The sequence below is a fragment of the Micromonas pusilla genome (assembly GCF_000151265.4).
Source record: "Micromonas pusilla CCMP1545 genomic scaffold MICPUCscaffold_5, whole genome shotgun sequence".
In the NCBI taxonomy this organism is placed as follows: domain Eukaryota; kingdom Viridiplantae; phylum Chlorophyta; class Mamiellophyceae; order Mamiellales; family Mamiellaceae; genus Micromonas; species Micromonas pusilla.
Window position 1 is genome coordinate 66,170 of NW_003315886.1, and position 23,840 is coordinate 90,009.

The 23,840-nt window shown below is 67.8% G+C and overlaps 14 protein-coding genes across 14 annotated transcripts; 8 read left to right on the plus strand and 6 right to left on the minus strand.

The window, feature by feature from the left end:
- Window positions 1-55: 55 nt before the first annotated feature.
- MICPUCDRAFT_33308 (uncharacterized protein) lies at window positions 56-1,993 on the minus strand (the record flags this gene model as incomplete). The annotated part of the gene is made up of 3 exons (XM_003058648.1): window positions 56-892; window positions 977-1,372; window positions 1,634-1,993. The coding sequence occupies 3 exons, from the start codon at window positions 1,991-1,993 to the stop codon at window positions 56-58; spliced, it is 1,593 nt and encodes a 530-aa protein (XP_003058694.1).
- A 600-nt stretch (window positions 1,994-2,593) lies between these two features.
- MICPUCDRAFT_57724 (uncharacterized protein) lies at window positions 2,594-4,238 on the plus strand (the record flags this gene model as incomplete). Its single annotated transcript, XM_003058292.1, has 2 exons — window positions 2,594-3,538; window positions 3,666-4,238. The coding sequence occupies 2 exons, from the start codon at window positions 2,594-2,596 to the stop codon at window positions 4,236-4,238; spliced, it is 1,518 nt and encodes a 505-aa protein (XP_003058338.1).
- Window positions 4,239-4,434: 196 nt separating this feature from the next.
- On the minus strand, window positions 4,435-6,057 carry MICPUCDRAFT_45490 (uncharacterized protein; the record flags this gene model as incomplete). The annotated part of the gene is made up of 2 exons (XM_003058649.1): window positions 4,435-5,760; window positions 6,046-6,057. The coding sequence occupies 2 exons, from the start codon at window positions 6,055-6,057 to the stop codon at window positions 4,435-4,437; spliced, it is 1,338 nt and encodes a 445-aa protein (XP_003058695.1).
- An 897-nt stretch (window positions 6,058-6,954) lies between these two features.
- MICPUCDRAFT_57726 (uncharacterized protein) lies at window positions 6,955-8,772 on the plus strand (the record flags this gene model as incomplete). Its single annotated transcript, XM_003058293.1, has 1 exon — window positions 6,955-8,772. The coding sequence occupies one exon, from the start codon at window positions 6,955-6,957 to the stop codon at window positions 8,770-8,772; it is 1,818 nt and encodes a 605-aa protein (XP_003058339.1).
- An 86-nt stretch (window positions 8,773-8,858) lies between these two features.
- Window positions 8,859-9,431, minus strand: MICPUCDRAFT_57727 (uncharacterized protein; the record flags this gene model as incomplete). The annotated part of the gene is made up of 1 exon (XM_003058650.1): window positions 8,859-9,431. The coding sequence occupies one exon, from the start codon at window positions 9,429-9,431 to the stop codon at window positions 8,859-8,861; it is 573 nt and encodes a 190-aa protein (XP_003058696.1).
- A 320-nt stretch (window positions 9,432-9,751) lies between these two features.
- On the plus strand, window positions 9,752-10,735 carry MICPUCDRAFT_57728 (coenzyme a pyrophosphatase; the record flags this gene model as incomplete). The annotated part of the gene is made up of 1 exon (XM_003058294.1): window positions 9,752-10,735. One exon carries the CDS (start codon window positions 9,752-9,754, stop codon window positions 10,733-10,735), a length of 984 nt encoding a protein of 327 aa, XP_003058340.1.
- A 143-nt stretch (window positions 10,736-10,878) lies between these two features.
- Window positions 10,879-13,644, minus strand: MICPUCDRAFT_57729 (uncharacterized protein; the record flags this gene model as incomplete). Its single annotated transcript, XM_003058651.1, has 4 exons — window positions 10,879-11,239; window positions 11,430-11,629; window positions 11,775-12,256; window positions 12,342-13,644. 4 exons carry the CDS (start codon window positions 13,642-13,644, stop codon window positions 10,879-10,881), a joined length of 2,346 nt encoding a protein of 781 aa, XP_003058697.1.
- Window positions 13,645-13,986: 342 nt separating this feature from the next.
- On the plus strand, window positions 13,987-15,200 carry MICPUCDRAFT_39596 (uncharacterized protein; the record flags this gene model as incomplete). The annotated part of the gene is made up of 2 exons (XM_003058295.1): window positions 13,987-14,710; window positions 14,851-15,200. The coding sequence occupies 2 exons, from the start codon at window positions 13,987-13,989 to the stop codon at window positions 15,198-15,200; spliced, it is 1,074 nt and encodes a 357-aa protein (XP_003058341.1).
- Window positions 15,201-15,364: 164 nt separating this feature from the next.
- Window positions 15,365-16,303, minus strand: MICPUCDRAFT_39597 (uncharacterized protein; the record flags this gene model as incomplete). The annotated part of the gene is made up of 1 exon (XM_003058652.1): window positions 15,365-16,303. The coding sequence occupies one exon, from the start codon at window positions 16,301-16,303 to the stop codon at window positions 15,365-15,367; it is 939 nt and encodes a 312-aa protein (XP_003058698.1).
- Window positions 16,304-16,787: 484 nt separating this feature from the next.
- Window positions 16,788-18,501, plus strand: MICPUCDRAFT_57732 (uncharacterized protein; the record flags this gene model as incomplete). Its single annotated transcript, XM_003058296.1, has 2 exons — window positions 16,788-17,603; window positions 17,740-18,501. 2 exons carry the CDS (start codon window positions 16,788-16,790, stop codon window positions 18,499-18,501), a joined length of 1,578 nt encoding a protein of 525 aa, XP_003058342.1.
- A 143-nt stretch (window positions 18,502-18,644) lies between these two features.
- On the plus strand, window positions 18,645-20,506 carry MICPUCDRAFT_33314 (uncharacterized protein). The gene is made up of 3 exons (XM_003058297.1): window positions 18,645-19,176; window positions 19,345-19,838; window positions 19,944-20,506. The coding sequence occupies exons 1-3, from the start codon at window positions 18,859-18,861 to the stop codon at window positions 20,461-20,463; spliced, it is 1,332 nt and encodes a 443-aa protein (XP_003058343.1). The 5' UTR covers window positions 18,645-18,858; the 3' UTR covers window positions 20,464-20,506.
- A 463-nt stretch (window positions 20,507-20,969) lies between these two features.
- On the plus strand, window positions 20,970-21,980 carry MICPUCDRAFT_45492 (uncharacterized protein; the record flags this gene model as incomplete). Its single annotated transcript, XM_003058298.1, has 3 exons — window positions 20,970-21,104; window positions 21,231-21,413; window positions 21,539-21,980. The coding sequence occupies 3 exons, from the start codon at window positions 20,970-20,972 to the stop codon at window positions 21,932-21,934; spliced, it is 714 nt and encodes a 237-aa protein (XP_003058344.1). The 3' UTR covers window positions 21,935-21,980.
- A 29-nt stretch (window positions 21,981-22,009) lies between these two features.
- On the minus strand, window positions 22,010-22,933 carry MICPUCDRAFT_57735 (uncharacterized protein; the record flags this gene model as incomplete). The annotated part of the gene is made up of 1 exon (XM_003058653.1): window positions 22,010-22,933. One exon carries the CDS (start codon window positions 22,931-22,933, stop codon window positions 22,010-22,012), a length of 924 nt encoding a protein of 307 aa, XP_003058699.1.
- A 139-nt stretch (window positions 22,934-23,072) lies between these two features.
- MICPUCDRAFT_39600 (uncharacterized protein) lies at window positions 23,073-23,586 on the plus strand (the record flags this gene model as incomplete). Its single annotated transcript, XM_003058299.1, has 2 exons — window positions 23,073-23,237; window positions 23,392-23,586. The coding sequence occupies 2 exons, from the start codon at window positions 23,073-23,075 to the stop codon at window positions 23,584-23,586; spliced, it is 360 nt and encodes a 119-aa protein (XP_003058345.1).
- Between the last annotated feature and the right edge of the window lie 254 nt (window positions 23,587-23,840).

The window sequence follows — 23,840 nt, forward strand, 5'->3', positions numbered from 1 at the left end:
AATAATAGCCCTATGATACACCGCCTCTCTCTCTCCGCCCGCCGCGTCGTCGATCTCAGTCCGAGTCGCTCGCCTCGTCCTCGCTCTCGTGGAAGATAGGCTCCGGCTGAGTCTCCGCGTAGGCGTTTCGCGTCCGCCACGGGTTCTCCTCCGCGTCCTTCGCGTGCCTCAAGATGGCCTCGCGCGGGTCCTGCAGCCTCCAGTTCTTGTCCCCGATCATCCCGCTCTCCTTCATGATGCTCTGCGTCAGTAGCGTCCCCGCGGCTTTCCTCGACTGCACCTGCAGCGGCTTCTTCGACTTTTCCTTCGACTTTCGCGTCCCGATGTAGCCCTCGCCCTCGGCTTTTTTTCCCGGCATCGGCTCTTTAAACATCGGCAACGCGTGCGGCGTGTACGCGATGTTCTGCAGCGATATGTTGACAAAGTCCGCGTTAGACTTCGACCGCGCTTTCCGTCCCACGCACACGAGCATCCCGCGCTCCGAGCGTCGGTCGTCGTACAGCGCGCTGGCGTGCCCGCCCTTGTGGTCGCCGCAGCCCAAGAAGAGTTGGTTGAGGCGCGCGTGCCACGCCGCGGCGACGCAGTTGCCTTTCGTGCCAATCTTCCGCACCATCTCGAGTTTGTCTTTGCTGAAGACGCACAGCGCGCCGTCGCCCTCGCTCGCGCGGCTCATCGGCGCGTCGACGCCGGTGTAGAAGAACGCGTCGTTCGGGGAGAACCCGACTTGGGTCTCCTCGTGCGTCGTCTCCAAACCGTGGAAAACCTTGACGACTTTGGACGCGTTCCGCGCGTCCCACACCTTCAACGTGCCGTCCGCGCACCGCGAGAGTACCATGTTCCCGTCGCGCGCGAACGCGACGGACGTGATGCTCTCCCCCGGCGCGTGCGCGCTCTTGAACGTGGTCTTCGGTCGCGACGCGAACGACCAGTGGTTGTCTAGGTGGCACTGCGCGCTCGGGGGGAGCACCAACCCGACTCGCGCGTTTCGATAGCTGCTCCCTCCGGAGGACGGAAACAGCTGCACGGTCCCGTCCGTGACCCCTCCCGCGATCATGCTCCCGTCGTGGTTGTACGCGCACGACGTCACCTGCACGCGTCCGGGGCGCGCGAGCTGCGGTTTGACGACGGACTTTTGCGCGCCTCGCGGGTCGCCGCACATCGAGACGTTCCAGATCCGCAGAGAGCCGTCCGCGGACGCGGTCAACGCTTGGTCTCGGTCCGTCGGATGCCACGCCCCGGACGTGCACGGCGAGCAGTGGCCTTTCGTGTTCTTTAAGTCTCTGATGTACATGTCGCCCTTGTCAAACTCGCCGAGCTCGCGGCCGTCGCGGTCGTAAATCTTTGGCTGCGGGCCTCCGGTGACGACGAGGAACTGAGGGTCGAGGGTCCACGCGAGCGAACGTCGGGGTGGAGTTCACGGGCGTCAGTTGAAGTTGAAAGGCGTCGACGGCGGGGATTGAAACCGAGGTGTGGGCGGAGAGGAACGCCGGCAAACGTCCTTAAGAAACGGCGTTCACCACGCCAGTGTCGGGATTGAAAGCGAGGGACCCTGGGCGGAGAGAGACGCCGGCAAAACTCCTTAAGGATCGGCGTGCACCACGCCGACGCGGTCGTATGGGGACCAGTGTGAGACGGGACGCGCCTGATCGCCGCTCGGCGACCACGAGAGCGCGTGGATCGGGTATCCGTCGTCCGGCGTTATCTCCCGGAACGGCCTCAGGTCTCTACGCATGCCGTTGAAGTCGTACATCTTCACGGTGTAGTCGTGCGACCCGGTGAGGAGCCGCGACCCGGTGTGTTCGAGCGCGAGCGCGGAGACGACCTTCCGGTGGCCGTCCATCACGGCTTCGTTTTTGAGCGGAAGGAAATCGTCGTACTCCTCCTCCGCGGCGGCGCCCACGCGCGCGTCGTCGTCGTCGTCGTCCTCCTCCTCCTCCACCTCCACCTCCTCCTCCTCCGCGCGCTCCGTCGTCCTCGCGGGCGGCGGACGCATCGTCACCGGCGCGTCGCGGTCGAGCGGCGGCGGCCGCCACCCCGGCGGCGGCCGAGACGACGGCCCCTCGGACGGTCTGCCGTCGACGCGCCGCTGCGTCGCGAGCACGCGCTCGCGCTCGATCGCGGCGCGCTTCGCCCCGGGGGTCGCGCTTCCGAACCCGCCCGGGAGCATCGCGCGCAGGGCGGCGTCCTCGTCGTCCTCCGCGGCGGCGCGCGGCTTCTTCGCGGAAGGTCCGTCGTCGTCGTCGTAGAAGGCGGAGCTTCGCGCGATGGCGATCGCCTGCGCGCGCTTTTGCCGTTCGACGAGCTCCTGAAGGCCGCCGCCTCCCGCGCTCGGGCCGGACGCGTCGCGGCGCGCGGCGACCGCGCGCATCCGCCGCAGCTCCGCGATCTCTTCGTCGTCGTCGTCCATGACGCGCGACGTCGCGGCGTGGGGGGCGGGGGGGGGGCGCTTCGCGAGTGACGCGAGCGACGACGACGCGCCGGCAATCTTAAGATCTCGTTCGTGCGGGACGACGCGACTGGACGAGCAAACTAAGCATCATCATTGCATTCGCGTCGTCGTTATCCCGTCCACTGTCCTCCGCGCGGGGTCGCGATGGCGAGCCTGGCGCGGATGGCGTGCTCGCTCGCGGCGCCGACGCTCGCGCGACGCGCGCGTCCGGCCGCGCGCGCGGCGTCGCTCGCGGTCTCGACGCGTCGCGTCGCCGGCGGACGCCGCGCGGACGACGCCGTCGCCGTCTTCGCCGTCGCCGCCGCGCGACCGCGACCGCGACCGCGACCGCGGCGGGCGACGACCGCGGCGGGCGCGGCGAAGACCGCGGCGCCGATCGAGACGATCGAGGCCCCGCCCGGGGGGGTCTGGTCCGGGCTCGACGCCTGGCGCGCGTCGCCGATCGACCGGCGATACGTGTGGGGCGAGCGCACCGCGGTAGATCTCGGCGTCGTCGTCCCGCCCGGTCCCTGGGCGGACCCGACGCGCGCCACGGCGTCGACGATCCCGACGCTCCCGAGCACGCTCGCGGAATGCGCGGACCTCATCCTGCGGACCGCGGACCCGGCGATAAAGGCGGCGCTGTCGCACCGCGCGTACGCCGCGTTCGTCGCCGCCGAGGACGAGGACGAGGACGAGGACGGCGGCGCCGCGCGGCGGCGACGCATGAAGATCGGACGCGCGTCGCCGCCGGACGCGCCGGCGCGTCCGACGCGACCGACGCTCGTGCACCCGAAAGACGTTCCGAGCCCGAAGACGTGCGAGCTCGGGATGAGCGCGGCGATGATGCACAACATCGCGCACATCGAGCTGAACGCGATCGATCTCGCGTGGGACACCGTCGCGCGGTTCTCGGCTCTCGCCGCCGCCGACGACGACGACGCCGACGAAGACGACGCGTCCACGTCGTCGCCCCGCCGCTTCGTCGTCCCGATGGACTTCTTCCGCGACTTCGCGCGCGTCGCGGACGACGAATCTCGACACCTCGGCTGGTGCCTCCAGCGCCTGAGCGAGCTCGGCGTGGCGTACGGCGACATCCCCGCGCACAACGTCCTGTGGGAGGGCGCGGAGAGCACCGCGGCGCGTTCTTCACCCTAACGCTCGGTTTCAACGTTTGATCGCTCCCCCTTTCGAGTTTCTTTCGACTGACCGATGAACGAACGACCACGACCCTCAGGGATCACTCGCCGGGAGGCTCGCGGTGGTGCCGTGCATGCAAGAAGCGCGCGGGCTCGACGCGGGCCCGCGGCTCGCGTCGAAGCTTCAGGGCCGCGGCGATAACCGAAGCGCCGCGATGATCGCGAGGATAAGCGACGAGGAGCTCGCGCACGTCGCCGTCGGCGTCGCGTGGTTCCGCGAGCTGTGCGGCGCGTTGCGCGTCGACCCGGGCGACGCGTTTCGCGCGCACGTCGGCGAACACGCGCCGGAGTCGCTGCGCGGACCGTTCAACCACTCGGCGCGAATCGCAGCGGGGTTGGAACCGAATTGGTACAGCGTCGGCCCGGAGCACAGGATGGGAATCGAGTTCGGGACCGGGACCGGGACCGGGACCGGGACCGGGTTTGGGGACGACGCGGAGGGGGAGGGGGAGGAGGACGGCGAGCGCGAGCTGAAGAAGAGCGCGGCGGCGTTGGTGGCACGACTGAAGAGGATGCTCGAGCTCGAGGGCGTCGCGGTCGCGGCGGGGGAGGCGACGCCCCCGACGGCGGCGGAGGAGGAGGCGCGGGGCGACGACGATAGATCTAGTTAGACGACGTAGTGATTGACGCTTTGTAGTGCTGCGCGCGAGGGTATGATACAGTGCGCGCGTTGTGATTGATTGTGTGTTGGATAAAGAATGGTGTTTTGTCTATTGATAAGGCAAGGCGGGCGTTTTTTTGTTTTTCCTCCCGGACCCAGGCGGGCGAGCGAATCGATCGATCGGTCGACGGCGTCGAATCGAATCGTCACGCGACCTCGACGTTGACCTCCTCCGCCGCCTCGACGGCTTCCTCGAACGCGCCGCTCTCGTCGCCGAACATGTGCCCCATCTTCGCTCGTTTCGTCTCGATGTAGCGCTTGTTCTCCAGCGTGATCGGCGCGAACAGCGGCGACCGTCCGACGATCGTCAGTCCGAACCCTTTCAACCCGTGGTACTTGGCCGGATTATTCGTCATGAGACGAATCGTCTTCACCCCCAAGTCGCGCAAGATGGCCGCGCCGACGCCGTACTCGCGCGAGTCCACGGGCAACCCCAAGTCCTCGTTCGCCTGCACCGTGTCCCTCCCTTCGTCCTGCAAGTTATACGCGCGAAGCTTGTGCCCCAAGCCGATCCCGCGGCCTTCCTGCCCGCGGAGGTACACGATCACCCCTTTCCCCTCGCTCGCGACGCGTTGCATCGCCATGTCCAACTGGTTCCCGCAGTCGCACCGCGAACTCCCGAAGATATCCCCGGTGAGGCACTCGCTGTGCACGCGCACGAGGACGTTGTCCCCGTCCGCGAGCGACCCTCCGTTCTCCTTCCCCTCGTCGTCCAGGTTGCCGTACACGAACGCGACGTGCTCGATGCCGTCCGTCTCGCTCTTGTACGAAACCGCGGTGAACGCGCCGTGCTCCGTGGGCACGCGCGCGCTCGCGGTTCGCCGCACCAAAACCTCGCGCTTGCGTCGGTACCTCACGAGGTCGCTTATCAAGATCATCTTCAGGTCGTGCTTCTTCGAAAACTCGCGGAGTTGCGGCAGGCGCGCCATCGTGCCCTCCGCGTCGTCGTTCGTGATCTCGCACAACACCCCCGCGGCGCCGCGGCCCGAGAGCTTCGCGAGGTCGTACGCCGCCTCGGTGTGCCCCGTCCTCTTCAGCACGCCTCCCTCGCGGTACCGCAGCGGGAAGACGTGCCCCGGGCGCACGAACTCGTCCTTGTGCGCCTTCGCGTCGCCGAGCTTCGCGATCGTCGCCGCGCGCTCCCCCGCGGAGATGCCCGTCGTCGACGCGGCGAGATCGCACGACACCGTGAACGCCGTCTTCATCGCGTCTTCGTTCTCTTTGGACGTGACCATGAGCGGGAGGTTCAGTCGGTCCGCTGTCTCGTCGTCCACCGCGACGCAGAGCAGCCCGGAGGTGTGCTTGATCATGAAGGCGATCGACTCCGCGGTCATGGCGTCGGCGGCGCCGATGAGGTCGCCCTCGTTTTCGCGGTCCTCGTCGTCGAGGACGACGACGAACTTACCCGCGGCGACGTCCTCGAGCGCGGACGCGATGGTGGCGAAGCCCGGCGTCGGGACGTCGCCGTCGATCTGGTCCGGGTCGAGGACGTCCGGGTGCCACGACGGCACGCCGCCCGCGGTGTTGTCGGCGTCTTCGCCCGCGCTCGGAGTGGCGGCGGCCGCGGACGCGACGACGACGCGGCCGACGACTCGAGGTGCGGGGGTTCCGGAGAGGCGAAAAGTCGACGGCGCGCGGCCGCGGAGAGCCGCGCGAGATCTCGCGCTTGGCGTGAACGCGCGGCGCGTCGCCTTCGCGGACGCCGCGTCGGACGCGCGCGCGAACGCGCGCGCGATGGACGCCGCGGGGGTCACGACGTGCGCGGGCATGTCGCGCGCGCGCGCGTCTCCTTCGAGCGCGTCGACCGCGGGTCGATCCTCAATTAATTGGAGGAGGAAGAGAGGCGGGCGCCTTCTTCTTCTTCTTCTTCGAGGCGCGCGCGGCGATTCGCTCGGCGCGCGCGAGGCACGGAACGACGCTCTTCGCTCCTCGCGGCGGCGCGAAGCGCGGAGTCGCGTGCGCGCGCGGAAGTTCGCGCGGCGAGTGGCGTGACGCGGCGACGTGCGGGACGTGCGCGCGCGTGGGAAGTGCGCGGATGACGACGTCGCCCCATGACGGCGCCCCTTTTCCTTCCTTCTCTCGGTTCGGCGTGCGTTCCGAGACGCGGACGGCGGAGAATCGAGCGAGAGTTTCGTACGCGCGCGCAGTCAGAAGAGGGCGTTTCGTATCGTACTACGCAGCCTTATCCTATTTTCGGGGGTTAAAGACCCGAGGGATTAGCTCGACTCGTAAATCGGAACGCGCTGCGCGCTATTTTTTGTGCGACGAATTTTTTCGCGAGCGGCACCTCTGTTTGTTCGCTCGCGTCGTTCCCTTTCGGCGCACACCGCCGGAGGCTCGAGCGAGATGAGCACGCCGGGGGGATACCGGACGCCGAAGGCGCGCGGCGCGCTCGGTTCATTACGGTCCGACGCCGCGCCGCCGCCGACGCCGACGACGAACATCCGGAACCTCATCGTCGCGAAGGAGAAGGCGCGTAGAGACCCCCCCCGCGACGTTTTATAATCTTCATCCTCTTTCCTCCACTCCAATTCCCCCCCTCCGCCAACCATCGCGCGGCGCGTCTCCCGTCGCCCGTCTCACCGCCGCGCGTCCTCCCCCTCCTCGCATCGCGTCGCGTCTCGTCTCGTCGCGCGCAGGAGCTCGTGGCGCTGTCCGAGCAGCGCATGGGCGCGCTGAACTCGCGCACGCGCGACGTCGAGGAGAGGCTGCGCGCGAGAGACGCCGAGCTCGCGACGGTGAAGCAGCAGTTCCAACAGCTCACGACCGACTTCAAGTACAACCTGAAGCTCGTCGGCGAGCGCGACGCGGAGTTGGAGCGGCTGGACGCCGCCGTCGCGTCGTCGCGCGCGGCGGTGGAGAAGGCGGAGGTGGAGGCTGCGAACGCGAAGAGCGCGTGCGCGGACGCGCAGGGCGAGCTGCGAAGAGAGAAGGCGCGGATCGAAGAACTCGAGGCGTACCACAAGGAGAAAGTGTCAAGACTGCAGAAGAACGCGGACGACGCTCGGTACGCGCGCGAGGACGAGCTCGCGCGCCAGAAGGATGACTTCCAAGCGCTCGAGCGCCAGCTCCTGCGCCAGCTCGAGGAGCAGAAGAACCTTCTCGAGACGCAGAGGATGACGATGCTCGAGGAGGCGGCGCGAAATCGCGACGACGCCGAATCCGCCGCGCGCGAACCCGTCGCGAGGCTCGAGGCCGAGCTCCAGACGGAGAAAGCGAACGTCGTGGGGCTCGGGAAAGAGCTCGACGCGGAGAGAGCGCGCGCGGAGGAGCTGACGAGGGAAATCGCGGCGCTGAGGGAGACGATGCCGAGAGAACGCGCGCGCGCGGAGGAGACGTTTCGCGAGAAGGAGTCGGCGGCGACGGCGGCGATCGCGGCGAATCACCGCGAGATCGACGAGCTCAAGCTCAGGGTTCGGACGCTCCAAGCCGCGAACGAGGACTTGAAAGAGAGCGCCGCGGAGGCGAGCGACGCCGCGAAGAAGAACGCCGCGGCGCTGCGGCGCGAGCGCGAGGAGAGAGAGCGCGTCGAGAACGACGCGTACGACGACGACGACGACGGCGCGTTCATCGACGAGGGATTCTTCGCGGACGCCGCGGGGTGGGACTCCGGCGCGCGCGCCGCGCGCGTTGACGACCGCGAGCTCAGCTTCGAGAGCCACGAGGGCCTCGCTCCGGGGGCGACCGGTCTGACTCCGCCGAGGATCGGCGCGGAGAGGCCGGAGGTGCTCGCCGCGCGCGCGGGCGCGGCGGCGGCGAGGGCGGAGATCGAACGCGCGCGCGTCGCGGAAGGCGAACCGACGCGAATGCGAACCGACGCCGAACCGACGGCGACGACGACGCCGACGCCGACGACGCGCGCGCGGAACTGCGACACCGTGCGGGGGTACTGGACCGGGGACGCGCGCGCGCCGCCGAGCGCGATGTATTGGTCGGAGGACGGCCCCGGCGTCGGCGTCGACGCGTCCGCCGCGACCGCGCCGAACGCGAACGCGAACGCGAACGCGAACGCGAACCGCCGCGGATACGAACCGACGTCGAGCTCGCCCGGCGGGGTGTCCAGGGAGGTGATCGAGGCCGCGGCGCGGCTCGCGGTCGAGGCTGCGCTTGCGGCCGCGGCCGGCGGACGCGCGTCGGCGGCGCCGTCGCCGTCGCCGGAGCGTCCGCCGCGCGCCCGGCGGCGCGCGGAGGAGAGCTTCCAAAGCCGGTCGCGGCTTCTCGAGGCTCGCGACAGCATCGAGCGCATGTCGATCCGGCCGCCCGCGGTGACGAAGACGGCGAAGCGCAAGAAGAAGATCGACGGCGGCGCGAAGGGCGCGAAGGGCGCCGCGAGGGCGAGGCGCGCGGCGGCGTCGGCGGCGACGCGGTCGCTGGAGTCGAGACAAGCCGCGCAGCTGGCCGCGCTGGAGGCGGACGTCGAGGCGCTCACCGCGTGCCGCCGAGGACGCACGCACATGACGTCGCTGAAGTCGTACTTCGCGTAGCGGTGGACGAACGAGATGTTATGTAGGAGGTGTGTTAATACAACGCGACTCGTCGAGCGAAAGAATTGGTGGTCTTCATCGTCACGTCACGTCATCTTCAGCGCCTTTTGCTTCTTCACGCGCTTGTCGTTCTTCCGCGACCGCTTCGCGACCGTCGCCTGCGTCGTGACCTGGTCCTTGAAGTTCCCCAGCCCCGTCTTCATGACGTTCTCCTGCTTCTGCTTCTTCTTCGCGGCGAGGCGCTCGTGCTCCTTCTTCCGCGCCGCCCGCGCGTCGTCCTGGCGCGATCGCATCTCGGTGGCGAACGCCTTCTTCTTCGCCTTCTCCTCCATCTTCTGCGCCCACGTCTTCATCCCGCCCGTCTGCGGCTTCATGAACGACGCCGCCCTCTTCTCCGCGCGCGGCTTCCACGCCCTGCCGCTGGCCTTGCCGACGACCTGCTCGTACGTCGGCCGGGCCGCCTTGCGCAGGCGCTCGCACTCGTGCTCGTCTATTTCCTCCTCCATGTCCTCCTCGCCGTTCGCGTCGCGCTCCTCGATCTCGCGCATGCGCTTGCGACACATCCGCGCGCTCTCCGCGAATCGAAAGTCCGCGCCGGACTCGAAGACCTCCTGCGCGGGGACCCAGTCGTCCTGGGTGAGCGCGTCCGCGGCCGACATGACGCGCGCGGGGAGAGGGAGGAATGCCGCGCCGCCGACGGCGCATTCTCGCGAAAGTCTCGTGGAACAGAAAGGGCGGCGGACGGGGGAGTCGACGACGTAGTACGGTACGCGGATCCTACGTATGAGCGAGCAGTCACGAAGTGCTCGGATCTCAAACCGACGGCTCTCGTGGGCTCTCAGCGCGCGTCGAATATTATTTTGAAGCCCGCGCGACAACTAATCGACGGCCGCGCGACGCGACCTCATCAGAACGCGACGCGCGCGACGGGCGCCGGCGCAGACGCGACGCGGCTCTCGCGCGAGGGGCGCGCTCGAAGATGTTCGCCGCGACCGCGCGCGCGGCGCGACGCGCGATCGCGACCGCCGCGTCGCGCGTCGATCCCGCGCGCGTCGCGACCCCACCCCAACGCGTCGCTTCGCGAGCGGGAGGCGCGCAGACGTCCGCATCCGCGCCGTGGCGCGTCGCCGCCGCGACGATGGCGTCGATGCCGCTCGCGGTCGAGACCGGCGCGCACGCCGCGGCGTACCTCGGCGGCCTCCTGAACCCTCACGACATCGCGCGCATCGAGCACGACCTCGCGACGATGCCGCGGTCGCGCATCGAAGGCGCGGACGTCCCGCGCGCGGTCGCGATGCTCATCCCGCTGTGTCACGACGTCGACGGCGTGCCACACGTGATCTTCACGTCGCGCCCGGACGACTTCGGCGCGCCGCACGCGGGGTTCCCGACCGCGCCGAGGAGCGTGCACGACTCGGGAGACATCGCGGGCGCGATCGCGATCGCGCGCGAGGAGCTGGGACTCGGCGCGCCGCGCGGAGGAGGGGGAGGAGGAGGAGGAGGAGGAGGAGGAGGGGACCTCAGAGGCTCGGAGAAGGAACGCGGCGGCGCGGACGGCGACGCGATCACCGTGCTGGGGTCCACGTCGGACGTTCCGTGCGTCGCGACGCAGCGCGCGGTGACGCCGGTCGTGGCGTACCTCGGCCGCGTGGACATCGCGACGATGCAGGGGCTGAACGCGCTGGAGGGGAAGTCGCCGACGATGATGGCGCTAAGTCTCGAAAAGCTGCTGTCGGCGGATTCCGTGGAGGCGCGGCTGGTGCCGGGGATCGGACCGATGCCGGTGTTCAACGCGAACGCGACGCACGGGGAGATGCCCATGGAGGTGTGGGGGCTGAGCGCGCAGGTGTTGCACGGGGTGATGCGCGTCGTCGTCGGCGCGAGGAGGGAGTACGTGGACGTGTTGTATTCGCCGTTCACGAGGAAGAGCAGAACCGCGGGGGGAGGAGGCGGAGGCGCGTGACGCCGCCTCGCGTCTGGTCGGAAGATTTTTTTTCGCGGGGCCTCGCGCGAGGCCCCTCTCATTCACTTCATCATTCTTTTATGATATTTATGATAGCCTCGAACTAAATCACGACGCGTCGAACCATATCATGCGCATCGCTCTCACCGCCGCTTGTAGCTGCACGCTTTCAGCGGCGGCCACTTCAACTTTGGCTTTTTATTCCCGACTTCGACTTGCGATTTCCTCTTGACGAAGACGACGGTGAAGAACATCTTGTTGCTCTCGTCCGGCGCGCCTTTCATCTTAAACCCTAACGCGCTGAGCGTCGCCGCGAACGACTCGATCGTCGCGCCGCCGTTGCTGCCGTCGAAGCGGCTGCGGACTTCCGCGATCCACAACAAGCCGCCGGGTCGAAGGACCTGATCGACGACGAGAAGACGACAGGAGGTGAGAAAATAAATCAAACGCGACCAGACGGTCGCGCGTGAGAGCGTCCGTCTCGGCGAATCGGGTCGAAGGGGACTATCGGGGCTGTTCCAGCCGGCGAGCTCACGAGGGTTCACCCGCCGGTGAAAGGGAAGCGTCCGTACGTTTCATCTCGCGTGTTTGAACGAATGCGCGCCCGTCACGGAGAGAAGACGGGCGCGAGAAGACTGAACACGCGCCGCGCGCCGCGGGGTCGGGGCGGTCGGAGAACGCTGCGAAAACGAACGCCAACGCGAAAGGACGCACGCCGCGAAACAAACGTACCCTGTGCGCCTCTTCGAGGAACGAGCCGTAGTCCGTCCCCATGAGCGACAGCGAGAACACCGCGACGTCCACGCTCGCGTCCTTCAGAGGCAACCTCGCCATGTTGCACGCGACCACCCCGGGCGCGTCGCTCTCCAGGTCGAACGAGCGCACCGTCTTTCCCTTAGGGTCGACGGCACACGCGAGCGAACGTCGGGGTGGAGTTGAAAGGCGTCAGATGGGTTTGAAAGGCGTCGAGGCGCGTCGGGATTGAAACCAACCGGGGGTGGGTGAAGAGATGCGCCGGGAGAGAAAGTCCTCAAGGAACGGCGTGCACCACGCCGACGCGGTCGTACGGGGACCGGCGTAAGATAGAACGCGCCTTCCCGGCGAGCGTCGCCAGCTCGGCGTCGCCGCACCCCAGGTCCGCGACGACGAGCCCGTCCGGTTTCGCGCGCAACCACCGCGCGCAGACGTCCACGGGGCGCGACGGCCACTCCTTCGTCTGCTCTCTGAACCCGGCGTGGTACGCCGCGAACATCCCGGGCTGGGCGGTCACCATCGCGAGCGCGTCGGCGCCGGTGGCGGTGTAGAGTTTCTCGTTGAGCGCGCGGAAGCGGCCGCCGCTGAGGGGCGTTCCATACGAAGCGATGTCGGGGTGGAGTTGAAAGGCGTCAGATGGAGTTGAAAGGCGTCGATGGTGGGGATTGAACGCGAGGGATGGGCGGAGAGACACGACGGCAAAAGTCCTTAAGGAACGGCGTTCACCACGCCAACGCGGCCGTATGGGGACCAGCGTATAGAACGCGCCTGAGTTTCGCGCGCATCTTGTCCATCAGCGACGTCTTTCCGGTCGTCGTCGTCGTCGTCGTCGTCGCGGGTTCGGAGTGTCGACGCGTTGGCGGTGATAGCGACGGTTCATCTTCTTCTTCTTCGGACGACGACGGTTCGTCTTCGTCTTCGTCTTCGTCGTCGTCCGTCCCCGCGAGCGCGGCGTCCAGGGCGGCGTCTTCTTCGTCCTCGTCCGTGCTCCACCGCTCGCCCCAGTCGCCTTCCTCGCCGTCGTTCGCTCCCTCCTCCTCCGCGTCGTCGTCGTCGTCGTCGTCGGAGTCGGAGTCCCCCTCCGCGGCGGCGCGCAGCGCGGCGGCTTCCTTTTCCAGCGCCGCCGCGCGCGCCCGCTTCTCCCGCCGCGCCTTCTCCTTCGGCGTCTCTTTCGGCGTCGGCGTCGGCGTCGGCGCGGCGTTCGCTTTCGTTTCCGCTTTCGCCGCTTTCGCCGCTTTCGCCGTCTCCTCCTCCGCGGCTCTCGCGCGCTCCTGCTTCTCCCGTCGTGCCTTCCGCTTCGCGTTCTTATCGCTCAACCCTTCGCCGCCGCTCGACCCTCCGCCGCCGCGCGTCGTCGTCGCGGTCGCGAGGTCGAGGTCGAGCGCGTTAACCCCCGCCGCGGCGCCCACCGCGAGCTTCTTCGGCAGCCGCTTCGCTTCGGTGTCGATCGGGAGACCTCTCGCGGCGCGCTCCGCGCGGCGTTTCTCCGCCGCGCGCGCGCGCTTCTCCGCCGCTCGGCGTCGCCGGCCGAGGACCTTTCCCGAGACGCCTCCGTTTTCATTATTTTCGCCGCCGCCGCCTCCGCCGCCGCCGCCGCCTCCGCCGCCGCCGTCGTCGCCGTCGTCGTCGCCGCCGTCGTCGTCGTCCGCGGCCGCGGCCTGCAGCGCGGCGTACTTCTGCCGCTTCGCCTCTCGTCGGTCGCCGTACTGCTTATCGCGCTGCCGCGCCTTGTCCCACTCGGACCCGAACCGCATGTCCACCTTGGACCGCTTCTTCGGTCGCGTCTTCGACGGCTCGGCGACGGCGCCGTCCGACGGATCCGCCGCCGCCGCCGCGCGCGTCGCCGCGGCCTCCGCCGCGCGCTTCCTCGCGCTCTTCTCGCCCTCCCAGTCGTACGACTCCCACGCCGGGGCCTCGCCGCCAAGGTCGATGTCGCCGTCGCCGTCGAACGACGGCACGGGCATGAACGCGGACCCGTCGTCGCCGTCGCCGCCGTCGCGAGATGCGTCGTCGTCGCGGCGTCTCGCGCCCGCGCGCTTCTTCTTCGCGTTCGCGCTCGCGCGCGTCTTCTCGCCGTCGCCGACCTTCTTCGCCTTCTTCCCGGACGACGCCGGGCGCGCGCCGTCGCCTCTCGCCTTCGCCTTCGGCGTCTTCATCGCGACGTCGCCGCGTCCGCGCGCGCGCGGCGGTGTGCGCGACGACGACCGACGCCGGCGCCGGGAGCTTCGACGTCCGAGAATTCGGCACCTTCTTTTCAAGCGGCGTCGGCTCGATCGATCGATCGAACCTCGACCCATCGATCGATCGATCCTCGACCCATCGATCGATCGATCGATCGATCTCGATCCTCGATCGATCCTCGATCCTCGACCGTCCAACCAGATAACGCGTTCGACATCAGCACTTCCCGCGCGCGCGTTCGCACTCGCGCGTCGTCCGCCGCTCCCGCCCCCCGCTCCCGCCCTCGCCCTCCCACGCGCTTCGCTTCCGCCTCGAAGATGGCCGCGCTGGAGCGCGCGACCGTGCTCGTCACCGGAGGCGCGGGGTACATCGGCTCGCACACGGTGACGCAGCTCCTGACCGCGGGATGCGTCGTGCACGTCGTGGACAACCTGGACAACTCCTCGGAGGAGTCTCTGCGGCGCGTCAGGGAGCTCGTCGGCGAGGAGAAAGCCGCGAAGCTGACTTTCCACGAGTGCGACATCTTGGACGCGGTGAAGATGGACAAGGCGTTCGCCGCCGCGGGGAAGGTGGACGCGGTGATCCACTTCGCGGGATTAAAAGCCGTGGGCGAGTCCGTGGCGAAGCCGATGCGGTATTACCGCAACAACATCGTCGGCACGATGGCGCTCGTGGACGTCATGGAGAGGCACGGGTGCCGCAAGATAATCTTCTCGTCCTCCGCGACCGTGTACGGCGAGCCCGCGACGGTGCCGTGCACGGAAGAGTTCCCCACGGCGGCGTTGAATCCGTACGGGCGAACCAAGCTCTTCGTGGAACACATCTTGACGGACATGCAGGCCGCGTCGCCGGAGTGGAAGGTGATTCTTCTGAGGTACTTCAACCCCGTGGGCGCGCATCCTTCGGGGAGGATCGGCGAGGATCCGAAGGGGATCCCGAACAACCTGATGCCGTTCATTCAGCAGGTCGCCGTCGGACGGAGGCCGGTGCTGAGCGTGTTCGGGGACGACTACAAAACCGCGGACGGCACCGGGCGCAGAGGTCTGTCCGTCCGTCCGTCCGTCCGTCTCCCATCCCATCCCATCCTCTCCGATCGCGTCCCCTCTAATCGACACGTCAGCGCGAATATCATATCGCGAATATTCGCTCACGCTCCATCGTCTCCACCGATCACGACGCAGATTACATCCACGTCATGGACGTCGCGGACGGCCACGCGGCGGCGCTGACGAAAATCGTCGACGACGCGTCGATGCCCGACGGGTGCGTCACCGTCAACCTGGGCACGGGCAAGTCCACGTCCGTGCTCGAGCTCGTGGCCGCGTTCGCGAAGGCGTCCGGGAAAGAGATCCCGACGAAGATCGTGGCTCGACGGCCCGGGGACGCCGCGGAGGTGTACGCGCAGACGGAGAAGGCTAAGGAGGTTTTCGGCTGGGAGGCGAAGCTGGACATCGAGCGGTGTTGCGTCGATCAGTGGAAGTGGGCGAGCGCGAACCCGTACGGGTACGGCACGGAGGCGGACGCCGCGTGAGTCGCGCGGCGGCGGCGAGCGAAGAGCCCTCGCGCGCGCGGCGGCGCCGCGCGACGCGACGCGACCGCGCGCGAGCGTAAGAATACACGAAAAAAAATTAAATCGTTCTACACCGCTCGCGACGAACGGGGACGGCCGCGCCCTCCGGCGCCCTCGTCCGTCCGTCACGTCCGTCTGACCGCCCTCGACATGACCCCCCCCATCCCCTTCCTCTGCCACTCCTTCTGATCCCGCTGAAACGTGAACGTGGACGCCCCGCTGCGGTACTCCTCGTCTTTGAACTCCGTCGTCTCTCTGAAGCGCGGCACCGTCGACGCGAACGGCGTGCTTCGGCGCCGTGGCGTCGTCGCGTCCGAGTCTTTCGGGAACGCGGTGACGCCCGTCTTGGGCGGGAGCGCGTACGCCCCCGGGCCTACGTCTTCCGGTGTCGACGTCTGCGGCTTGGACTTAAACCTTCGATCTTTGCTTCGAAGCGTGCTGTACGACATCGGCGACTTGGCGATTCGATCCGCGACGGTGTTGTGTCGATCGACGGCGTAGATCGGATCTTCCTTCGGGCCGCACGGGTTCCCGACGCCCATGTCCGGCACGAACCTCGCCGTCCTCTGCACGAACGTCTTCGGTGACTTGGCCACCTCGTCCATGATCGATCCGTGGCGTATCGCGCCGTCGTAGAAGGCGTCCGCGCCGTCCGGGCCCCTCTGGTGCCCGAGCCTCGGCGCGCGCGACTTGAACTCCGCGCCGTACCTCCGCGGCGAATCTCGAATCGTCGTCGAGAACCCGGACTTGTGCAGGTGGTCGATCTCGTACTGGACCACGTCCGGGGTGTCCCTGTGCGCGCCGTCGACGGGGCCGAACCGCGCCGTGCGCGAGGACATGCTGCTGTACTTCAGCGGCGACTTCTTCGACGCCTCCGCCATCGAAATCCTATTATGGCTTCCTCGATCGATATCGTACGCGAACTCTGTGCCCTGGCCTTCGTCGTAGAAGGACACGAACCCCTCGCCGGTGTGTAAGCGCGACTGCGTGCGCTCCGCGTAGTGGTGCTGCAGGTTCCCCGGATCGGACGCGCGCCGCGCGGTTCGTCGACCCGTGGACGCCATGGCTGTCGTCCGCGGGCCGCGCGCGCTCGCGATTCGCGGCAACCGATCGTGCGTGCGGCTCGTTGTTCATCGTGCGCGCCGAAACGACGAAAAAAAATAATTAATTAATAATCGACGACCCATAAGTCGAAGTCAAATCTCGAAAATGGGTATATATACGGAGCGGGTTCCCATGAAGATATCTTCCGTTCATACCACCGTGAGAACAGCGATACCCATCGGAACATCGAACTTAAGCACGGTTGGGCTGGATTAGTACTAGGCTGAGGAATCGCCCGGGAATCCCCAGTGACGGAAGGTTTTTGCTGTTTTTTGCTTTCAACTCCACCGGTGAACTTTTTTTTTGAAAGGGAGCGCGACGGCTTCGCCTTTCAACGACGCGCGCTCCCGCAGTGCCACCCACCGCCGTCTGTGTCTCTGGCACATCGCAATAACCAGAATTCGACACGCGCGCGCTCGGGCGCCCGCCTCTCTCGCGCGCGACATGGCGGTCGCGCCCCCCTCGGAGCCGGTCCTGATCGCGACGTCCGTCGCGCTCGCGGTGCTCACCGTCGCGTTTTACGTCTCGCGCGCCGTCGCGGGTTTCCTCTACGGCGTCGCGCGATGGCACCGCCAGGCGTTCGTGCTGAGACACACGCCGACGGCGCCAGGGTACGTCCCTCTGATCGGACACACGATCGCGCTGTTCAGAGCCGTCGGGAACTACCCGTGCACGTGGGACCTCTTCGCGATGTGGGCGACGGCGACCGCGCCGAAGCCGGCGCGCGTGCAGATATTCGACCGCCACTGCGTCGTCATCGCGGACCCGAGCACGATGAAGCGAGTCATGGCGACCAACTTGAAAAACTACCAGAAGGACCTGGAGTTTTCGTACGCGCCGTTCCTGGAGATCCTCGGCACCGGCCTCGTCACGAGCGGCGGCGAGACGTGGAGGAAGATGCGCGGCCACATCAGCAAAGCGCTCCGCGTGGAAATCCTGGACGACATCATCGCGATCGCGACGCGCGCGGTCGAGCGACTCTGCGTCAAGCTCGACGCCGCAAAGGCGTCCGCGGCGGCCGTGGACATGGAGCAAGAGTTCCGCCTGCTCACGCTGCAAGTCATCGGCGAGGCGATCCTGTCGCTGTCGCCCGAGGACAGCGACGAGCTGTTCCCGTCGCTGTACCTGCCCATCATGGACGAGTGCAACGCGCGGTCGCTGTCGCCGTGGAGGGCGTGGATCCCGACGCGCGAGTGGTTCGCGCATAAGGCGCGTTCTATACACTGGTTCCCATACGATCGCGTTGGCGTGGTGAACGCCGTTCCTTAAGGACTTTTGCCGTCGTCTCTCTCCTCCCATCCCTCGCTTTCAATCCCCGCCCTCGACGCCTTTCAACTCCATCTGACGCCTTTGAACTCCACCCCGATATCATCGCTTTGTATGGAACGACCCTAAGTCGCGCGTGCGCGAGCTGGACGACGCGATCATCTCCATCGTCCGCGCGCGGTGGCGGAAGAAACAGGCGGGGGAGGACGTCCCGGACGACGTCTTAGAGCGCGTTCTGGAGCAAGTCCGCGAGGACGAGTACGGCGCCGACGTCGAGACGCAGCTGTGTTTCGAGATCAAGACGTTTCTCCTCGCCGGGCACGAGACGTCCGCGGCGATGCTCACGTGGACGCTGCACGAGCTGTCCAAGGCGCCGGACATGATGCGAGAGGTGAAGCGGGAGAGCGACAGGGTGTTTGGGAGAACGCGGAAAGGGTCGTTGCCGACGCGCGATCAGCTCGCGAGCATGGAGTACACCCTGGCGGCGTTTAAAGAGACGCTGCGATTGTATTCCGTCGTCCCGGTGGTGACTCGGGTCGCGGTGGAGGACGACGAGCTGGGCGGGACGCGCGTGCCCGCGGGGACGACGGTGATCATGTCACTGCAGGGCGTGCACCACCGCGCGGATCTTTGGCCGGAGCCGCTGAAGTACGACCCCGCGAGGTTCGTGAAGGCGGACGAGAACGACGAGATGAGGGACTTCAAGTTTTTGCCATTCATCCAGGGGCCGCGGAATTGCTTGGGGCAGTATCTCGCGCTGTTGGAGGCGCGCGTCGTGCTCGGCACGCTCGTGCGGCGGTACGCGTTCGCGCCGTCGAAGGCTCAGGGGAAGAAGCACACGAAGGCGATCCCGATCGCGCCCGCGAACGGGATGCACTTCACCGTGAGTTAGGCGCGCCGCCGCCGCGAGTAGAGTGTCGTCGAATGCCAATCTTATTCCTGTCACATCGCGCTGCGTCCTGTCGAAAAAGGGTGTTAAAATGATATGAGGGCCGATTCCCCGCCCTCGGCCGGCATCCCTCCGCGCGCGCGCTCGCGTCGAGAACCCGCCGCACGCTTCTCGAGAAGCGCACCGCCGCCGTCTTCGTCCGTTTCTCGAGCCCGCCGCGCGCGCTCCTTCGCATCGCGCGCGACGCCCGCGGATCTCCGAGGAGGAGGATCGACGCTCGGTCGAATCGGGAAGCCGCGGCGAGCGCGCGAATCGAATCGCGTCGACCGTCTCTCGCTCGCGCCATCGCGCTCGCTCGCCATGGGGATCGGCAGCCTGTTCATCGTGAACAACAAGACCTCCGCGCTGTGCGCGTGCAAGCACTGGGGCCCCGCGGTCGCGTTCGGCGCGTGCGACAAGGTCTTGGAGCGGCACCGGCTCAGCGCGAAGAGCAACGTCGTCGGCGACGTGTGCGTCGTCGACGGCTCGCAGTACCTCTTTCACGTCGCGCGCGGGGAGATCACGTACGTGGCGACGACGGAGCGCGAGACGGAGCCGCTCATGGTGATCGAGTTCCTGACGCAGCTGCACGTGGTTCTGAAGTCGTACTTCGGGGACGTCACCGAGGCGGTGTTGCAGGCGCGTCGCCCAGCGATCGTTCGGATCGATCCCCTCGCGCCCGATCGCCCCTCGACGATTCGACGACGATTCGATTCGACGCCGACTCGACTCGATTCGTTCGCCTCTCGTCCGAACCCTCCCTGACGCCTCCATCCCTCCTCCTCCTCATCCTCCTCCTCCCCATAGGAACACCACGTGACGCTGTACCAGCTCCTGGACGAGATGCTCGACAGCGGCGTCCCGGTGAACACGCACCCCGGCGGCCTCAAGGCGCTCGTCCCTCCGCCGAGCCTCGTGAATCGCGTCTCGTCGCAAGTCTTCGGGCATCAGGGCGTGCTCGTGAGCGATCAAGACCCCTCGAAGGCGCTGCCGTTGCCGTGGCGCTCGAACGGCATCAAGTACGCGTCGAACGAGATCTACCTCGACGTCATCGAGTCCATCGACGCGACGTTGGACGCGGAGGGGCGAGTCCTGACGTCGGAGGTGCACGGCGTCGTGGAGGTGAACTGCCGGCTCAGCGGGATGCCCGACGTGTCGCTGGGTCTGTCGAACTCGCACCTCATCGAGGAGTACAACTTCCACCCGTCCGTGCGGCTCTCGCGGTTCGCCGCCGACCGCGTCGTGTCTTTCGTCCCCGCGGACGGCACGTTCACGCTGATGACGTACAAAGTGCGCGCGCCGTCCAACGCGAAGCACGATTCCGCGTGGCGACCCAAGTACATCAAGCCCAACGCGTGGGCGGCGTCGCAGCCGGGGCACAGCGGCGGCGCTCTCGCGTCCGTCAGCGACCCGCGCGCCGCGCAGCTCCCTCTGTACATCCGCCCGCAGGCGACGTTCGGGGCGACGCAAGGCCGCGTGTCCATCGTCTGCGGGACGAAGCCCTCGGCGGAGAAGCCCGTGGAGGCGGTGCGATTGGAAGTTCGGCTCCCCGCGAGGACGAGCTTCGCGGATCCCACGTCCACGCACGGAGTGGCGACGTACGACGACGCGTCGCACAGCGTGCTGTGGAGCATCGAGACGTTCCCGAAGGATAAGACGCCGTGTCTGACCGTCGCGCTGAACATGGAGGAGAGCGAGGGGGGCGGCGGGGGCGGGGGGGGAGGGGGTTCCTCGAGCGAAAAGACGGCGCGCGCGAGGACGGTTTCTCTGCAAGAGATCGTGGACGTGCAGGCGACGTTCGCGGTGAAGGGCGTCGGCGTGAGCGGGATAAAGGTGGAGTCCGTGCAGGTGAGGAACGAGAAGTACACGCCGAGTCAGGGGGTGCGGTATCACACCCGGGGGGGGCGCGTCGTCGTGCGAACGTGACGTGACGCGACGCGACGTACGCGTAACGACGACACACTGACCGAAAAAGATCATCCTCTGTCATCGCTCAGCGCAAGCGCCCTCGAATCGTCGTCGTCCCCGCCCGTCGTCTCGTCCGCGCCCGCGGCGCGGGCGCACACCGTGCGACGCGCCGCGCGTCTCGTCGCGTTCGTTCGCACATGGCGTCGCACGTCGCGGCGATGCCCTCGCGCGGGTGCGCGCATCGCGTCTCGTCGTCGTCGTCGCCGTCGACGACGACGACGACGACGACGACGACGACGACGACGGCGACGCGTCGCCGTCTCGGAGGTCATCATCGTCATCATCTGTCTCGAAGCCGCGCGCGTCGTCTCGGCGCGCGTCACCGCTCGAACGCGCTGCCGCTCGCCGCCGCGTCCGCGTTCTCCCCCGCGGACGCCGTCGCGGCCGCCTTCGCGTCGTCCGCGCGGGTCCCGCTCCCGCTCCGCGACGTCCTCGCGCTCGGCTCCGTCGGCGACGACATCAGCATGGGCCTCTTCGCCGCCGCGCAGTCCGCGGACTCGATCGTCAGCGACTCCCTCGCCGGGAGCGTCACCCCCGCCACGTTCGCGATCGTCCTCCTCGCCGGGCTCGTGACGTCGCTTTCGCCGTGCACGCTGAGCGTCTTGCCGCTCACGATCGGATACATCGGCGGATACGCCGCGCCCAAGGCGGGGCAGGAAGATCTCGCCATCTCGGCCGCGATCGATCCGGAGGAGGAATCCGAAGACGCCAGGGCGGCGAGGGAGGCGAGGGCGGCGAAGGCCAAGTCGGACGCGATGACGGTGAACGGGATGGCGTTCGCGGGCGGGCTCGCGTCCACGCTCGCGCTCTTGGGCGTCTCCGCGGCCGCGGTCGGGAAGGCGTACGGGCAGAGCGGGTTGGGAGGGGACGATAAGCTTTTGCCGATCGCGGTGTCGCTGCTCGCCGCGGTGCGCGCGCGCGGCGCGACCGGCGTGTCCACGTGGATGTCGTTCGTTCGTTTTCAGCCGCACGTTTCTTCCACGTCGCGTCGTCTTCATCACAACTGACCAATGACCGCTCTCCACGTCAACAGACGATGGGCCTGAACCTCCTCGAGGTGATCGTCGTGCAGTTCCCGTCGTTCGGCAACGACTTCGACGCGCGAAAACTCTCGCTGCCGCCGCCGGCGCAATCGTACCTCGCCGGCCTCGCCTTCGCGCTCGCCGCGTCGCCGTGCAGCACGCCGGTTCTCGCGACGCTGTTAGGATACGTCGCGTCCAGCGGCGACCCCGTCGGCGGCGGCGCGCTGCTCTTGACGTACACGTCGGGTTACGTCGCGCCTCTGCTCGCGGCGGCGACGGTGACGGGGAGCCTTCAGAAGATAATGAGCGCGCGCGCGTACACGGCGTGGGTGACGCCCGCGAGCGGGTTCCTCCTCGTCGCGGGGGGGACGTACGGGTTCCTCAGCCGCGTCGCGCCGCCGATGTGACTATTTGTACTGTATGAGACTATCCTATAATAATAACTGAAGGTTATCACGACGAGGCTTCGGCGCGGCGGCTCGTCAGCGCGACCGAAACGCTCGCAAGGCGGCGAGCGTCTCGTACAACGTCTTCCTGCCCACCTCCCGCAGCCGCTCCACGTTCGCCGCCGGGATCGCCTCCGTGTCCGGGTGCGCGTCGATCGCCCTCGACACGTCCACCGTGCGAAGCAAGTGAATCGCGGGGTACGGCGATCGGTTCGTGTAACTCCCCGGGTCCGCCGGTTCTTCGCCTTCGAAGTAGTAGTTCGGATGAAACGAAGCGAGCTGGACCCTGCGCGACAGACCCGAGGACTCTAAGATGGCCTCGCATTCCTCGACGACGGCGAGGAACAGCACGAAGTCGTCGTCGAGCGCGTCCAGGCGCGGGGTCACGACGAGCGTCGTGGACGGCTCGGAGAGACTCTTCGCATCAGACGCCCCTGGAGACGCCTCCTCCTCCTCCTCCTCCTCGTCCACGTACTTCTCGTCCGCGGCCGTGTACGTCCCCGCGAGCGCGGTCGCCTCCTCCCTGAACGTCTCGAACAGCGCGTCGATCGTCGTCGCCTCCGCGACGACGCAGCGGATCGCGCCCGGGGTCGACCGCGGCGCGCGCGCGAACGGGCACAGGTTCTCGCCGATGACGACGTCGTCGAGCCATCGCATCGTCGCGACGCGGACGTCCTCCGTCGTCGGCGGCGGGAGAGCGGGCCTGGGATCGGTGTCGGTCGTCGTCGCGGAGGAGGACGCGAACGACGCGCCGCGATGGCGCGACCGACGCCCGCGGCGCCGTCGCCATCGCGTCTCCGTCGCCGTCGCGCCGACGCCCCCCAGGTTGAGATCGCCGGCGCGACCGCGACGCCACGACGCGGACGCCGCGACGCGCGTCGACGCGGTCGTCCACGGCGCCGCGCGCGTCGTCGGCGACGCCGTGGCGAAGAACCCGCGACCGAGCGCCCGCGCGGCCATCCTTCGCATCGCCCGCGCGCGTCCGGCTGTGAAGACGACACTCCCCACGCCGCGTCGTTGTTACTAGAGTTCGTGCGACAGATAACTTATGGTTCGATCACAAATCACCGCGCGCCCCGCACGCTCGAACGCGCGCGCCATGGCCCCTCCCAACTGCAACGCGATGGCCCTCGTCATCATCCCTCTCGCCCCCGGCAAAGCGGACGACGCGATCGCGCTGTTCAAGGACCACGAGATGGGATTGAAGTACACCCTCTCTCAGAAGGGCGCGGTTGATTTTGACATCGGCGTTCAGACCGCGGAGGTCCGTCGCGTCGCGTCGTCCGTCCCGTCGTCGCGCGACCGCTGACCGCTCCCCTTCGCGCGTCATGATACGATACCATCCATCCATCCATCCGCTGACGACCGACCCGACGTCTCCGCGCGCTATTCTATCTACGCTATCCGTCCCGTCGCAGGACGGCTCGCAGACCATGTACATCTTCGAGCACTGGCACGAGGAGGCGGACTACGCCGCGTACGTCGCGACGCGCGGGGACAAGGAGCTCATGAAGGAGTGGGACGCCGCGTTCGGGCCGTGCGTCGCGGGGCCGCCGACGATCAAGTGGTTCCCGAGGAAGTTCTCCGTGTCCAACGGCGCGGCGACGTGGTGAGAAGCGCGGCGCCGGGGGGGGGGGGGGGCGAAAGCGCGTCTCTCGATCGACGACCCGACGTCGTCTTCGGTCACGAACCGAGTCGTTTCGCGCCCGCCGCGGGACGCCGCACCCTTTTGAACCCTACAACACCCGACTACACACTACTACTGTAAACTCTCTCGGGAGGTTAACCCTAACTAAAGAGAACGGGGAAGACCCCTCACGCCGGGCCCTCGGAGACGCACGGAAGCCAGTACACGCGTTCCCCCGCG